Genomic DNA, 17,489 nt, shown 5'->3' on the forward strand with positions numbered 1-17,489 from the left:
GTTCTATAACTATATTTATAATTTTCAATATTTATTTATATGTATATATTTATACTTGAAATGCAAAGCTGAAATAAACTACTAACTTTCAAAATGAAATTTGAAACTACTGAAAAAAATCCAAATGTGACTTACAACACTGCCAGTTTTTTTTTTTTTTTTATTATTTTCAAAATTAAGTTTCTGGATAATTTTGGACGCTTTTCAGTTTTAAAGAAAGAAAGTGAAAATTTTCTGCTGAGTATTTATTTCATATTTCATTTATTTCATTTATTTCATATTGTATTTCGAACTAGCTTTAGTAATGATATAAACCAAAGTCTGCAGGAATTGGCCTTAACAGCTAGATGAAAGCATCATTTCCAGTATAAACTGAGAATTGCTGGTAAAAATTCTTCCTATTTCTTTACAGTTCCTTCCACTTGGAGGCATACAAAGTATTAGTCTGGCTTGAATGGACAAAAATTAAGAACTGTTTTATTTCAATCTACTGTATAGAATACTGCAGACAGGCTGCTCTGTTAAAATTAACAGCAGTACAGATATCTGCTCTTTAAGGGAAAACTAATGGTTTTGGTTATTATACCTTGCAGGGACACCGACTGCCCCATACAGATTGAACAAGCTCAGCTGATCAACTGGAGCAGGAGAGCAGGCAAAGAGGCGGTGGCAGCGGGGCAGGAGGCAGCGGCGCTAGCAGGTGGGACACCAGTGGTGGTGACAGCGGAGCAGCTGCCGCCCTGCTCGTGCAGCTCCGAATGATCTATAGACCGTGCTGGTCCTCGCTAGGCATCCAGCTTGGTCGCTAGCCAAATTCTTTGGTCTGTCCTTCCTGCTTATCTGTGTTTCAATGTCACCGCAGAGTTGCAATGCTTGAAATACTGTGTGTGCTTGCTGCTTTATGATTAGCTGTAGTATTTAAACTATAAGGTTAGTATTTTTTTTTCCCTATGGAAGTAAAACAAACAAACAAAATAACTGGCATCAACAAGCACCCTGCTGCTGGTCTAGCTTGCTGTACCACACAGCGAAAGATGCTTTTGTTTAGCTTTTAGGTTTTGTTTTTCCTTTTTTTTTTTTTTTTTTTACGACAGACTTGCATACTGCGGGTGGATAAAGACCCCGAATCCCAATTGTGCCAATTGGCACAACATGTTATCAGACACAGAACTCTGTGCTTTTTCCAAATTGGTCAAAATAAAGTAAGAAATGGCAGCAGTAAGCTATGGGCTGGTGAGACCTGTCTGCTTCCAAGACCTTGTTTGGTCTGACTTAGGTTGATGTTCTTACTGGCAGTTTATATTAAGACATATAATTAGATCTCCCTAATAGTTTTCCAATGCCCAGGAGAGTTTAAACGGTGAGTATAAAAGATGTAATTCCATCAGAATAGGAAATATTGATGTGACTGTAAATTGTGAGATGGAATTTTAGCACCTTGTATCCCAACCACAATCATTTCACATATCTGCGTGTTCTGTAGATAATGAAATAATATCTCAGAAATAAAGAGCTAAGGAACCTGGGGAGAGAGGGAAAAATCAGTCTTAGATGGTTGAATAGTGAAGCCTTGCAAGGGAGCCTGACTACCAAATGAAATATATAAACCTTCTTCATTACCAAAACATCTTTTGTAGATTGTCCAGTTTTATGGTGATAACATTAAGCTTCATAAATCTGACAAGCAAAGCTGCTTTAAAAGGGATTCATTAAAAGCAAAAGGCATTATGGTATTCAAAGTTGGTTGTCTCTCCCATGATTTAGCCCAAAATAGAAAGACTGAAATACTATTATACTGCAATCTCAGCTGTGGTTCATTTCTTCTTAATCTTCAAGCCCCTCTCCCCAGCCATTAAACTAAGCCCCCAGTGACATCCTCATATTCTGGAATTTAGCAGGGGGTGCATAGGCAGGTCTGTCTGGGCAGACACGCACATGTATACCGTTGATTATGCATGTGATGAAGCAGAACATTGATTATGATTCTAAAGGATAGTGATTTATAGTCAGAATACACATCGTTGAAAGCAGAGACTCCATCTTCCTCTCCGCTTGTACAAAACCTAGCACAATCATGATCTAATCTTGATTAGTTTACTAGCAACTGCCACAATTTAATAAACATTATACCTACATGACTAACTTTCATAAATATCAGAAACTACGTTAAAAGCTTCATCTCCAATCAGGAAAATATTATATATGTGCTTCACTTTACCCACATACAAAGTTCCAACCTTTCTGAGATTGAATTCAACACCCATGGGGCTGAATATACACGAGAAGCAGACAGTTTATTAAGAAAGGTGCCATTTTTGTATCACGTTTCAGAGTAAATTTGGCTTTAGAGATGAGTAATTCAGGCAACTGCTGAGAGCCTCACACAGAACAGCAACTCATGTGTTAGTCTGCTACTTCCTTCAAGCAATAAGAACAGAGGTGGGAGGCAACACATGGTACAAGCTCCACTGCAGAACCTAGGATCCCACAAATTTGGAGGTCAGAACAGCAGAGATCTTTCTTCTGTCATTAGCTGAGCAACAGATGTGATGCTAGGCTTTATACAGGAGAGTCAGTGATTCATATTGTCTGTAAGTCCATTGCAATATTTTTATTATTTGGAGAAATAAGTTCTGAGAATATGATCCTCAAACGTGTTTGCTGAGAGTTAAGGAAGAGGTGAAATGAGCTGAGTTTTAGCAGTGCAAAGCACTGATTTCAAAATGCCTATAGGGGCCACTCTTTCTGAAACTATCACGTTGCAAACAGGTATCTGAAGATACATTTAAGTCCTTACTTGGTCTTGAAGATTTGTGGATTTTGGATCATTTGCACAGAGGCAACCTTTGATTGGCCAGGTAGAATTTTTTTTTTTTATTATTATTTTTACAGAAAATGCAGAATTGGGATCATCTCAAAAGGAGAAAAAAGAGGTAAAAAGAGGCAATCCCTCCTGCTTTAACTTTAAAAATGTAAAGAGAAACCTACAGGGGGTTTCTCCCTTTGGTTTGCCAATCTCCCTTCTATTCTTTCCAATCTCAAGCTTTTTGAATGAATCTTTCAGTCTTATTACCAATCACAATGATAAATGTAATACAAGAAAGTCAACCTTTATGGTTTAAACTATGCTTTACAGTTATAGAATCATAGAATCATAGAATGCTTTGGGATGGAAGGGACCTTTAAAGGCCATCTAGTCCATCCCCCCTGCAATGAGCAGGGACATCTTCAACTCGATCAGGTTGCTCGGACCCCCGTCCAGCCTGACCTGGAATGTTTATGGGATTGGGGCATCTACCACCTCTCTGGGCAACCTTTATTTTATTATTACTAGCCTCCTCTGTATCTTTATAGGATCTTTATTTAATATAGTACCTCAGAAGTTTCCTTTGAAAATATTCTGCTATTACAAACCTTTTCATATTCTGCTGATCGTTCCTGTTATTTCAATGAGAGTATTCAAATAAATACAAATAAGCACATATGCCACTGTTTTTATGACTGGGGTTGCTGTGTTGCAAAGGCAGTGAAGGTCTGGCCAATCTGCCTACCCTCCCACACATTAAGACCATTGGGAATTACACTTGGAATATGTTTCAATCTCCCTTTTCTTCCTCAGGAAACACTACTCCTTTGCTTAATGTCACGTGTAATGTAGTGTCATATCTAAATAAGGACACAAATTCTTTATACCTCTACAGGTGGCAAAGCCAGTCTGAAGTTGAAAAGCAATGACTTTCTTGGAAAATCAAGAAGCATTATAAAAAGCATAGATTACCTGTCTTCGAAGGTCTCGTGTTTTCTTGGTCATCTTGTCAATAGCAATGTTGAGTGGGTCCCCCTTCTCCTTCCTTCCAGTCTGTTAAAAATGAAATTTTAGAGTTAGAGAAAAATACTCCAGAAAATATACACTTTAAAAAAAAATAGTACAGATTTATCAAAGGAAATCTGTGCATCTCTTTTTGTTTGCTTCCATCAAGTTGTTATTTCCAATGTAATGTTTTTAACATGTTTACGTGCGGGGGGCATAGCAGATTATTTTAAAACAATCCTAAAATGATAAGAAGAAAGATTACGGTGACTCACTGGAGAGTTCAGAACTTTTCCACCAATAAATTATGTGCATATATTATAGCCTATACTCCAAAAATCTGGCAAGACCTTTCACTATAAAACGAATATTAAGAGTTTCTAATCTCCACCCTGCCAGGCACTGGGAATGTTAAACATGATAATAAGCAGCAACACAGCTTGAGGACAGAAGGAAAATGGTCCCTATGCCTGTAACAGGAATCATATTGGCAGACATTAGGTGCAGTATAAAGAAGAATTCCACTTAAAACACTTTCCTGCAGGAAGTCTCAAAGCAAAAATCCTCACGAAGATTAAAAAGGGGGGAAAAAGCTTTTTGTGGCTCATAGCCAATGAAAAAAAAAACTTTTTTAGATTCAGTGGTACAAAAAGCATTAAGAGACTTTGTCAGCTGTATTACCTTTCTCTTACGAGAAAACTGCTTCTCTAAAGATTTGTCACATCTCTTATCACATTGAACTCTGTTTGCTAGCTTTTCATCAAGAATCAAAATGATCTTCCATTCTTTCTGGCAGTACTCTTTCCTTCCCAATGCTGTTTTCAAATACTCCTATTTAGAATTGTTCCTTGCATATGATTAAGACTGATTTTCTATTTCCAGCTGAGCCTAATAGCATACATTTCTGGGAACTATTGAGAAGTCACTTCTGGGGTGGGATGGGGATTAAACATACCCTTTCAATAACGATCTCTCAAACGTACAGCACTGTTATCAGCTCTACGTGGCCACATTGGCAAGTGGCCTGTGTTCCAGTCTTCTGCTTTAAGCATTCATTCTAGGGAACGCCTGCTTTCTATTATTGTCTGTAATTCTAATTGTGATACGAGGCCAATGTATTTATGATCATTTAGATATCTGTAAAACCCATCCCCTTTTTTTATTTAGAAATTCAAACACAAAAATATCGAGTGCCACCAGAATTTAATATAAAACATAAATTTACCTCTTAGGTTTTTAAAAAGAATCCATTACAAATTCTGGAGTTAATCATACAAATTGACGCTAGAAAATAGAAAGTGTTTGCTATGATACAAGAGGAGGCATCTGTGTAACCCGCTGATATTTTTATCTCACTTTTCTTGTGTTCGTCCTTTTTCTGAGTTCTTCTGGTCCCCAGCTAAAGAACCACAGCTTTTTAGGCAATTGCAGCACATGCTTTTAGTTTTAGATGCCCTGAATTCAGTCCCTGGTATTTTGTCCAAGACAGCAGCTGTCATATGTGCACATAATCTATAGTTTTTCAAGCTGAAATTCCACAATAAAAACGAGGCAGACCTGGGCAGATAAGTTTGGGATAGGAAGCCTCTCCTAACTGTCAAAATGGTTCAATGGGGACTGCCAGATGAGCTGGTCTCAGCCAGGTTCCTAGTCTCTTAGACGACAAAGCTATATTCTAAGAAAATTTTCAATTACTCCAGCTGTGTGCTGTGTACTAGCTGAACCGAGTATCCTTGGTGACATTAGTGTTCTGGGATGCTTTATTTTCCCAGTCAAATAATTCAATTTCTGTAATATTGTTTAAGTTGTTCTCTTCCTTCTCATTGTTTAAGCTTTAATGCATTGGCTTAGAAAGATACATAACCACACAAAATGTTTTAAGACATTTTTTGCTGGGGTAAAGATAACCTTTTTTTCCCCATAAAATCAGGAAATAATTTGCTACACTGCACGTATTGTAGTGAATATTAACACAATGTGAATAATCAAAAAGCAAACACCATGACACTTAAGCCTACACTGGCACAGTATTTTACAGCTCTCAAACAAAACATCCAGTTAACAATTCTTCTGCACTGATCCCATGCAGGGCAGATGTATTTTGTGTTCACCACTGACATGCAATGTCAAGCACTTAATGCTTGGCACCCACTTAGGAGGTCAGAAAATTGTCCTGAATAGGAACTTGAGACTTCTTCCAGGGCAGTCAGCTACGGGATACAATGACACTGAATGACTTAGGCATCCGATAAACCGCACTGTTTAGGAGCAAAGGTTCCTGACATTCCTAAATGGTCACTGAGAAAAAGTAGAAATTTTGAGACTGACTTAAAAGTTTGTAAATTAGGTTCCTAACCTGGGTGTTTTGTATTGCTCATTGAAGGAAACCATCACTGAGAGTAGGCCCATGGTAGCCTACATCTAACACCCCTCCTAAGCCTCTCTTCAAATGTATCCTGTAACTTGCACGAAGGGCAAGTCCTTCCTGACCAACCTAGTGGCCTTCTATGATGGAGTAACTACATCAGTGGACAAGGAAAGAGCTACGGATGTCATCCATCTGGATTTCTGTAGGGCCTTTGACACGATCCCCCAAAACATCCTCCTCTCTAAATTGGAAGGACATGGATTTGATGGGTGGACTGTTCGGTGGATAAGGAATTGGCTGGATGGTCACATCCAGAGGGTAGTGGTCAATAGCTTGATGTCCAGATAGAGAACGGTGACGAGTGGTGTCCCTCAGGGGTCCGTACTGGGCCCAGTGCTGTTCAATATCTTCATCAATGACATAGCGGGATCGAGTGCACCCTCAGCAAGTCTGCAGATGACACCAAGCTGAGCGGTGCAGTTGACACGCCTGAGGGACGGGGGACCAGGACAAGCTGGAGAAATGGGCCCGTGTGAACCTCATGAGGTTCAACAAGGACAAGTGCAAGGTCAGGTGGCTGGGTCGGGGCAATCCCCGGTATGAATACAGGCTGGGGGATGAAGGGATTGAGTGCAGCCCTGCCAAGAAGGACTTGGGGGTACTGATAGATGAAAAGCTGGACATGAGCCAGCAATGTGCTCTCGCAGCCCAGAAAGCCAACCGTATCCTGGCTGCATCAAAAGAAGCATGGCCAGCAGGGCGAGGGAGGGGATTCTGCCCCTCTGCTCTGCTCTGGTGAGACCCCACCTGGAGCCCTGCATCCAGCTCTGGGGTCCTCAGTACAAGAAGGACATGGAGTTGTTGGAGAGGGTCCAGAGAAGGGCCACAAAAATGATCAGAGGGGTGGAGCACCTCTCTTATGAGGAAAGGCTGAGAGAGTTGGGGTTGTTCAGCCTGGGGAAGAGAAGGCTGCGGGGAGACCTTATTGCAGCCTTTCAGCACTTAACGGGGGCTCATAAGAAAGATGGGGACAGACTATTTAGCAGGGCCAGTAGCGATAGCACAAGGGGTAATGGTTTTAAACTAAAAGAGGGCAGATTCAGACAAAATATAAGAAATTTTCCTACAATGAAGGTGGTGAAACACTGGCACAAGTTGCCCAGAGAGGTGGTAGATGCCCCATCCTTGGAAACATTCAAGGTCAGGTTGGACAGGGCTCTGAGCACCCTGATCGAGTTGTAGATGTCCTTGCCAACTGCAGGAGGGATGGACTAGATGACCTTTAAAGGTCCCTTCCATCCCAAAGCATTCTATGATTCTCTGATTTTTTAGTCTAGTTTTAAATTCCATAAACATTGTCCCTTAAGGTACATCCTGTTGTGAAGCACACGACAACTGGGAATCCTTCTGTGACCCTTAGGCCACACAACACAAACTGTCAATATCCATCTGGCCAGCCCCTTCTCCCTCCCAAATAGAGAAAAGCCCGTTCTATATTGCTTACCGAAAACCTCCCTGCTCTCTGCAATTGCCCAAATCATGCCTACACGCTGAGATGCTAAATGGCATGAACCAGTCTGTGCTGGAAAACAGGCTACCAGCCCAAGTGGACAGAGATCCAGTTGAGCTCTCTCAATGGCAATATTTTATTAACACATATGGATACGGATGAAGTCGTAGAGACACTTCTCATGTCCTGCACAGTTTTTACTTATCTGGGAATTTTAAGTGTCCTTCACCTATTATAAAATGGCTACCGCCTTTTAATCTGGATACAAAACTCTTCTTCACTTTGTGATTTCAAAGGAGAAATTTGTTTAGTAAATCACATTATTGAAAAATAAATAGCATGGCATGTGATGTTACATAGCTTCAGGCAGGTCTGTCAAACACCATCTGCTCTGTGCTGAAAATATAAGTTTATTAAAGTTTATTTATTTAAGTCCTTAAATACTCTTATATTAATGTTGCTCTGTGATAAATTTTTGGCCTTCATTCCTAGAAGGCATAGAAAGGAATTTAGTGGTTTCCTGTGTTTCTGAAAAAAATATAAAGCTTGGTACTGAGCCTTATAGCATTTCTCTCTTAATCTTTTCTGCAAAGGGAAGAAAGATACTTTGGAGGTGGGATAAAAAGGAAGCAAAAATTGCTGCTGGCATTGGGTTAAAAGGAGAAGGAGAAATGCACGGAATTCCTTGAATGCCAAAATATTGGTATTCAGAGTTCCTGTGGACAGAATTACATCTATTCATGGTGTAACAAGGAGAACTTTGTTACAGTAGAAAATATTAATCAGGTTCCTGATTTCTAGGGACCATTAACAGCATGTGCATATTGTTTTTATTCAAGATATTTTCAAATGATTCTCTCAATCTGTGTTACTCCCATCCTAATTTCGTTAGAGATTTTCCCTGCCTGTTTGATTTCTTCTCAGTTGATCAGGATGAGCTAATTTCCACGGGCTCCTGAGCAGGGGCTGTGCTGTCTGCAGAGTCCCCCAGGTCAGGAATGGGTCTTCCATTGCACTTCTACCCCAAGGCTGCAGTATCCCTCCCAGGTCATGCAACATAAGATCCAGCTCCCTGGATATGTTTTTCAAGCATTTTTAAGACTGATTGGCCACCTGGTATGAGAAGTTGAGTAGTTTTTCAACACATCCATGTCCGGTTAGTGGAAGAAATCTACATACTGTCCTTTTCCTCTAGAAAATACCTACGGTTGCAACCACTGTCAACAATATTATTTGAGCAATAAAACATACAGAATACGATGACTGCCTTCCTTATATTAAGCAAAGTCTATGAAGCTTCACAGTTAAAACTGCATAATATTAAAGTAAGCACTTAGTTAAACAGGGAACTTCAACTTCATTTAGTTAGGAAGGGAAATAATAACAAAAAGCACTTAAGGATGGTAAGAAATTTCAGCATTTGCTAGAATGACCTCTGTTAAGATACAGCACTGTTTTTCCTTTTGAAAAAAGACCCTTTTCTCTCCCTCTTTTTCTTCTTTTCATGAGCTGTTCACAGTTTATACTAGTGGACTAAAATAAAAATCTCCTAAAATATTTTTCACCACTATTAAGGCTATTTATATCCCACGACTTGCTCATTACAGAATTCTGTTGATCAGCATGAGGTGCTTAATAGGACACTCCTTTCGAACCCTGGAGAATATCACAGAATCAAGACACGAATGGTCAGGCCAATCAGCCTGGAGACAGCGCATTTTGGATGAGACACAGTCAGCCTTGGAAGAACACGCTCCAGACTGGAACTGTGTTGTTCGTTTTGAATAATTCCAAATACTACCAATATGGAAACAATAAAGCTGAAATTTCGGCACATGAAACAGATAAAATTGCTACTACCAAAATTATTATCATAAAGAGGGCTTAGATATTATGGTAATGAATATCTTTATATTGAAAAGTTAGGATTACCTACAGTTGCGTGAGATGCAAACCCATTATTTTGAGCATATTTAAAAAAAAATTATGATCAATGACATGCCCATGGCTGACAATAGTGGCCTATGAAAGAAGGGGATGGCATGCCGAGAAATACACAAAAAGTGCAGCAACTGCAGACCTACAACATAATGTCACATACAAAAAACCAATGTGTATGACAATTAATTGAGAGATGTTAGAGAGCGCTATTGTCCTTTTTCTTTAGAATTCATAATTTAGAAGCCCAGTGTTTCAATTTACCAATAATGATAACAACAATAGTAATAATAGTAGTAATAATAATAATAATTATAGCCTAAAACTGTGTAAGAAAATTTGGGACCACTGTTTTCACACATTCCTCTGTCTTCTCTGCTGCTTCAGCTATAAGCCAAAATACCTGGGAGAGCTCAGTCTCCTAACAAATTACATGTTGCATGTCCAAGACTTCCTCACTGCCATTAGTCGAGTAATTTAGCCTCCAGGAGACAGGTGGAAAGATTATCTATTGATCCAAAAGCTACCAAACCTTGATATACCTTTATATTTTCATCATCCCCTAGGTAGATGGTTCCATTATTTACAGTTTATTCAGAACTTCAATATCACAATGTTATATTAAGGCGTAAATTGCTGCTCAAAAATATATCTGTCCTAATATTTTATTTTAAATGTTGAACAACATCACTCTTTAAAAACTATGCTCATGTTCAATAGCCCTTTTAAAAGTGATGAAGAGAAGCTTAGTACTAAGAGGGAAAACATTTTGAACAACAGACATAAGCTGCATCAGTGCTTTTAAGCAGAAAGCTAGGTTTAAACATACCAATACATACTCTCCTTCTGACAGGTTAAGAAGACTAATTTTGGGTCAGGAAAAGGCTAAACTATATATCCTAGCAGAAGTGAGTAGAGACTCAATTTCACTGGAAGTTGAAAATCCTAGCTATTCGCTGGGGAGACGGGTCAGGAAAACATGTTTTAGAAAATCTGTATGGTTCCTTTATGGATGAGCTGAGAAGACATCTCAGGATAAATACATTAAAAAAAAAAAAAGAATGGTGTGAACATGAATTACTGTTCTACTCATGTCAGTGATTTCATCCAAACTTTATGTTTATTCCTACAAATTATTTTAGTTTTTAGCATTTATTCTAAGTAATTACATTGGAGGTTCTGCAATCACCTGTTTTCCATCTTCAATTTTGCTAGAGAATCACCTCATGTGGAATGAAAATTTGTACGTTCCCTTTTCCTCTTAATCATTCATTTTTTTCTTGAGGGGAAAAAAAAGAGAATTCTGCATAAATGGGGGAAAAAAGGTTGCTCAGATATCCTTTTTCTACTCAGGCCTTTGTTTACGCAGTCGCAAAGGAGAAAGGTTCAGCCACCACAGAGAAAGGACAAGACAGAAAGATCCCCGTATGTATGCCATCTTGCCGCTTTGCAATAAAACACTGAATTACAGGCTTTCTTCACGGCGCTTCCACAATACTACTCAGATCTAGAATGCCATTCACTAAATAACCTGCTCATAAATGTATGTTACGGACAAGAAGTTCTCCTAAAATAAAACAATTGCTTCCAGCAGTTTTTAATTACCTTACAAAATTGTGACCAGACCACAGTGAGTGTAATTGGTTCCAGTGTAGGATAAATAATCACAACTATGCAGAAAACTGGGTAAGCCACATCCCTGCAATCCCAGATAGGAAATAAAGTCAATAAAATAGAAATGAACCATGAGCTGGACACGATATCAGTACCTGAGGTGCGCAAATCTTGGCCTTGGCTTGGATCCAAGCAAGTTTTATCTAGTTCTGTAGGCAATTAAAACTAAGTATGTAATGAAATAAAGGGATTATGAAAACTGAATATGTAAGTGGTTGAAGAAGACTCTCTTTTTCTATTTTATGTATGTTTTTATGCAGTCCACATCACCACAATATCTGAATGCCTTCAAGTGGTGAACTGGTGAATTAAGTGGTATGTTTAATGTCAGACGTGTGGTTTCTTTTATCTTCTCACAAGAGCGAGAGCTTGTGTGTAGGGGAGTATTTTACTTTGGTTGGTTTGTGGCTGTTGCTTTTCTTGTTTTGCATAATTCGCTGCTGTAACTACTTCTTGTCTTTTGCCAATAACCAAGGACTTTCAGAAACATTATCAATGACAGCAGTTTGATTTGAAAGCCCAGTTAGGATCAGAGCTTGATCTCACTAGTTTCCAAGTGGCAGCTGCTACTGTTAATTGATAGTTACCCATAATCACGTACTGGCATCTCAGCTTCCCTAAAAAAGAACTGCCTGAAGAATTTACATTTATAATGACATTAGAGGTTGCCTAGAATGGAGAACTTTTTCATTCTTGAGAATGAAGGCAGCAATATGTTGGATTTGGTGGTCTTTTTTTCATTTGTAGATATACATCGAATATGTCTGTATTTCTGTGTATTTTTGAACTAGAGTTTCCAAGATCACCGTGGTGAGGATACAGTCCTTCTCTTCCAGCTACTAGTGAAGACTGTTTTTTATAGCATACTGAGGTACGAAAAATGCAGAAAAGGCAACTGGTGGCACTTTCCTAAGTTACAAGGCAAGCGTAACAAACAAATCTCATTGATTTTCATTAGGTAAAACATATGCATTGGTTCTTTTTTTTTTGGGGGGAGGGAAGCCGTGCATCTATTAGAAGTTCTTCCCCACGCCAAGAATATCCTGCCATCATTTAAGAGTTGTGTCATTTAATTAAATTCAGATCATAATGTAGCACACTGCCATTTGAGAAAGCAGTGATAGTTTTCAGGGTAGGACCATCTCATTTAATTTTACCATCTAGAAATACTGAATAAAATCTAGTTATTTTAGCTCCTTCTATATTAAGCATATAGTGACAGGCATTTTTAGAGCACCCATCTGTCTTACATATTTATTTTAATATGGGATACATATCACCACATGGGGTTGCTTCTCTCCATTCGACAATGAAGGGGGTTTTGTGGTCCTAGATGGCTAATTCTTAAACAACTCAGTTTCATGAGATAAAATCCCATCTTAATAACTACAAAGATTGTCCAGCCTTCCTAAGGATCAGGCTAGAGACTGCATCCTGGACAAATTATGTGTGTTTTGGATTATTTTCTTCCATAGAATTTAAAAATATTAGCATTGTAAGGGCACCTTTTTTACAAGTTTCCCCAAAAGACATTCCTGTACTTCCAGGCTGTGGTATTTTGAGGTCCTGTAAATAATTCACCTTCTTCCCACTTTCTAAAAGAAACACACTTCATACATTTTAGATTCGGCATTGGATCTTATCAATCTTGCTTGTTTCTTCGTGCTCATTTTCACCCTTCAAAACCCCTTAACATATAAACATATACAGACACACTTTAATATTTTAGTCATCACTACTGACGGCCTTAGGACAACGCTATGTAAAAACTGTTTCTTATCTTGGTAATTATAGGTGTGATTGCAAGAGACGGACAGCTGCTGGTCACAGAAACATTGCAATCTAATGAAGAAAACAAAAAAAAACCCCCACATTTATAGCTGGATTTCTCTAATCTGAGCTTTCTCAGATAAAGACATATGCCAGCATTACCCTAATTTGGAACTGAAGTTTGCTGATAATGGGGGAAAACAAGAAAATGCAGTTGGAGGACCCAGACTGATAACCTGAGACAGGTTTTCTGATATGTCCTCAAGAAATCTCTCCAATACGTGTGTGATGTGATCTATATCGCTGCAAATGCAGGTGACAGGAGTGTTAGCATGCAAGTGTACTTCTGATCCAGGTTTCTGTCCTAATGTCCTTGAGAACTGATGTCTCTGAAGCTTCCCCTCAGTCCTTTCTGTTCGAGGGGGGTGACTTTGTAACAATATGCATTAGAATATTGAGCTGCAGAATAGTTCTTGTAGTTAAAGAGCATCTTTTCCTTTGCAATGCTTACTCAGAGGACTCAAAGAGGAAAACGTAAGGGTTTTCATCGAATAAACTGCATATTTCTACTCAGAAGACGCCTGTACACAAAATTGATGTTGTTACACTAAAATGCATATAAAAAAATAGAATTTCTGAGGAAAGAAATGTGGATGGTGTAAACTGTTATAAAACCATCAGCTTCACTGAAGCCATGCTAATTTACACCAGCTGAGAATCTCCCCACTCATCAGTTAAATGAAATCTTGCAGATGCTTCCATTTAGAAGGTCAGAAACGTTTACTCCAGAATTCAAAATTATTCTAATTTCTTCACAGACATCTACTTGCAAAGGGTCCACTACAAACCCCTCATTTAAGCACCAACTGCTTTCCAGCTGTAAATTGCAATCTGCTTTTAAATCACTTCTGGATGGCTTCTCTTAATCTAAAGTAACTGGAAGAAAAGGACATAGTACACATTTTTTCTTTCCCTTCAGATATGGAAGCCCATAGTGAAAGATGATGTAAATAAAAAGTGTTAAAATTTACCCATTTTATTACAAGCTCTTGAGAAAAGTCTCTTCTATTATTATAAGCATAATAATTAATGTTACTAAGCAATGGAACAGTTATTAATAAAGCCTTCTATCATATTTTCTATTAAAATTTTATCTGTTAAAAAGTTGAAGCAATACCAGGCAACTAAGAAAAGAGGAGTGGCAGGGAAGTTCAGGACGTCCTGCAACATGTAACCAACAATACCACGTGAATCTAAAGTCAGAAAATGTATTGAGTAAATCTTTGTTATGTCTTTGTTACACATTAGTGGAAATACTTGTTAGAACTCTTAATGGAAGTGATACTGATGTCTGTCTCGTATGGCCACTGGCCTTGGTTTTATGTCCCATTCACTGGAAAGCACTTGTAGCCAATCTCTTCCTAGCTGGTTTGAGATTAAAGGTTATATTGTGAGTCATAGGGATAAGTGTTATTCACTGAATTAAATGCAAGACTTCCTGAGACATCTCAGCATCCCTTGAAACCATACTTCTGGTATTTTCCAGGTCTCCTTCTTGAAGGAATAGGAGAACCACATAATGTGATTTGGTTGCAAGCAAAGACTTTTTTGTTTGTTTATGTATTTAAGAAAAACGGCTCCATTTGATGGCAATATTTGACTATAACGTTGGCTTCTGTAGTGTGGACTTTTATGCACTTTTTTCAGCAAAGGACCTTTTTAAACAAATAGACATCTCTGACAAATGAAGTGACCATTGGAAATACATAAAGAGTTCACAACGTTTACAGGTATTAAATGAACATTTCTAATGAACATACCGAAATTCCTACTATGCCATTCTATTTAGATGCAGAATTGTTAATGGCATAAAGACAGGTATTATATAGCCTTAGAGTTCAACCCCCCAAATCTCGCCTGTCTGTAGGAGGCACAGAAATGTCTTGACTGTGTTTACAGTGCTTTGATTATCAAATATCACTGAAAAATAGGATTTCAACTAGTTGGTTGCATCAGTCACTATCTAATAGATCTCTTTATGAGATGTGTATCAAGTATTATTACATCTGCATGTCCTTCTTTTTAATTGCATCATGCTTATATTCCTTGGATGATCCACAAGGAGATGAGGTCTTGTTTATTGCCTATCAAAAATGTGTTCATCAATGTACGCAGCTGAAAGTCAATGCTAACTCAATATTTGTACTTATAACAGAGAATTAAATGCTATTTCAAATTCATTGCTACTTTCTTTTACCTTATCTTGCCAGTTCCCTCCAGACCACCTAGGTGGGTTTTTTGTTTGGTTTTTCTGGTTTTCTCTTTATCCTCCAACCTGATCTGAACACTTTCAGTTACAGTCTACACCGAAACAATATTTGAAATTATTTCAGTTGATGTTTCTTGCAGCCAGTGAAACCCCTGCTACTTTCCAGCTCTGACGCCCTACTTGGCAGCGTACCGTGCAGCCTACACAATATCAGGTTAGTGCATGTGTCAAACTTTCTGAGGGCAGTGACATGTGTCTGGCAACAAGGCTTTTCAGCCTGGCACATCTCCAGTGCAAACCCCACCTGCAAGCAAACAATGCGCCTGAGATGTAATTGGGCACATACTGTAACTTTAGCTACTGTTTTGAATGAATGGAGATAGAGGAAAGCCGGGAAAAGAAAATAAATCAATCCTCATTACAGTAATTAATCATTCACTTTGAGTACTGCCTTCTCTGTGTCCATGTGTTCCTTTGTAGGACATCACAACCATTAGGCATTAGTGATGGAATAAAACAAAACAAAATCAAAATAAAAGAACTATTTAAACTCCAACCAGACATTCAAAAGAATGCAAGAGCAAAGGACCAGCTCCTTCTATTTTTACAGAGCAAAGCCACGGTCTGTTCCTGTCACCACCTCAGATCGATGTGCTAAGTGATACCCATTCAAATTACGTGTCAGTTTAATCAGAGGAAGTGAAACACAATTACAGGGCATTAGTGTAAAAGCCAGCACAAAATAACAGAATGTCCATGTGGGCTATCTGAAGCAAAAGCCTGTTGAAAATAACTCTGTGACATTTCCATCAACAATCTTTTTGCAGGAAAAAAAACCCAATCCCCTTTGTAAATGCTATTACAGACTAATTAGGCATAAAATAATGCTTTAAATCTATAAACTTATTAGAGTCATTATTTCTCCTTATAGATATCAGATTTGTTTTTGGCTTTTGTTCTGTTCTTAGAAAAACCTAAATGCATAAAGACCTTTACTGAAATGATAACTGGTGCATTTACAAAGCCTCTCTGTGCTCCCTCTCAAGTCAGCAGGAGTTTTACCATTATTTCCATTGAATGATTGGAACATTCACTTTTCACGGGCACTCCAAATTTCCACTGAATATAAGCTATATTTTCGGAATCATCAAACAGATGACTTGGATTAAGTGGATAAAATGGGAGCAGGGAAGGGAGGTAACTCCTCCTTCTCCCCCTGAAGGCAGGGATGCAAGACTGGTGGATTCAAAAGGCCAAACAAATGCAAACCTGCCCCCGAAGCCTTGCCTGGAGTCCCGGGGTGGGATATGCTGGGGTGGGCTCTGCTGCCTGGAGTCCCTCTGACCCTTCCAGCCCAAGCGGTACCACAGCTCAGTTTCGGGGGATAGGTAAAAATATACACCCAGTCTGGAGGTATAAAGGAAATAAGGATTTGTGAATCCCCACAACAGAAAATCAGACTGAGGCCTCTCATTTCCTGGGTGATACTCAACTATTAAAAAAAATATATAGGAGGCAGAATAACCTCTATGTGATTTAGAAACTCACTTAGTCTTTTCAAAACATTGACTATCAATACATGTCTTCAGGATAGAGCATAAGCTGGAAAAAGCCTTCTCCTTCCAGCCCTAACTTGCTTTTTAAGATCCAGAAGGCATGGGGGCTTGGACTGTACTCAGCACAGTTAATCTCTGAATTGAGGTGACTTCATTTTTTTCAAGTCACACTGCATAGCCCAGGTCCCGCTACCCCTGTGGTAAAAAAATCACTTAAAATGTTCATGTTGTAATTCCGAGCTCATAGACTCCGAGGTCCTTAATTGGATTTGGCCCTTTATCTTCTATATTCATGAGACAGTAATTAATTTGATCATCCCTGCCTGGTCCACAGGGTAATTGAATGAATAGCTCTGCACATTCACATAAACGCCTCCAAAAAGAGTTATTACTATGAATGTGCAATATGACAAGTTAACTCTGCTACGTTGATAATGATGGCATTGAAACTGTTAAGGTAAGTGCCATTGGAGCCCATTTATAGCTAATGGAAATGGAAGAAAGTATATGAATATGCAACATGCAAAACCACTGGACAGTTTACACTCTGCCTAACCTTTTAAAATCAAGAAAAGATAAAGTTAATCCTATTT

At 38.6% G+C, this 17,489-nt stretch overlaps 1 protein-coding gene across 3 annotated transcripts in view; it reads right to left on the minus strand.

Moving 5' to 3' along the window:
* CTNNA2 (catenin alpha 2) overlaps nt 1-17,489 on the minus strand; it is a gene marked incomplete at both ends in the record, with an annotated part of 509,011 nt that overhangs the window by 119,348 nt on the left and 372,174 nt on the right. For all 3 annotated transcript variants that reach the window (XM_082315551.1, XM_082315553.1, XM_082315552.1), the window contains one exon: nt 3,779-3,859. In XM_082315551.1, coding sequence (XP_082171677.1) covers nt 3,779-3,859 — 81 coding nt within the window. The remainder of the gene's footprint in view (nt 1-3,778; nt 3,860-17,489) is intronic.

The sequence above is a fragment of the Platalea leucorodia genome (assembly GCF_965183815.1).
Source record: "Platalea leucorodia genome assembly, chromosome: 6".
In the NCBI taxonomy this organism is placed as follows: Eukaryota; Metazoa; Chordata; class Aves; order Pelecaniformes; family Threskiornithidae; genus Platalea; species Platalea leucorodia.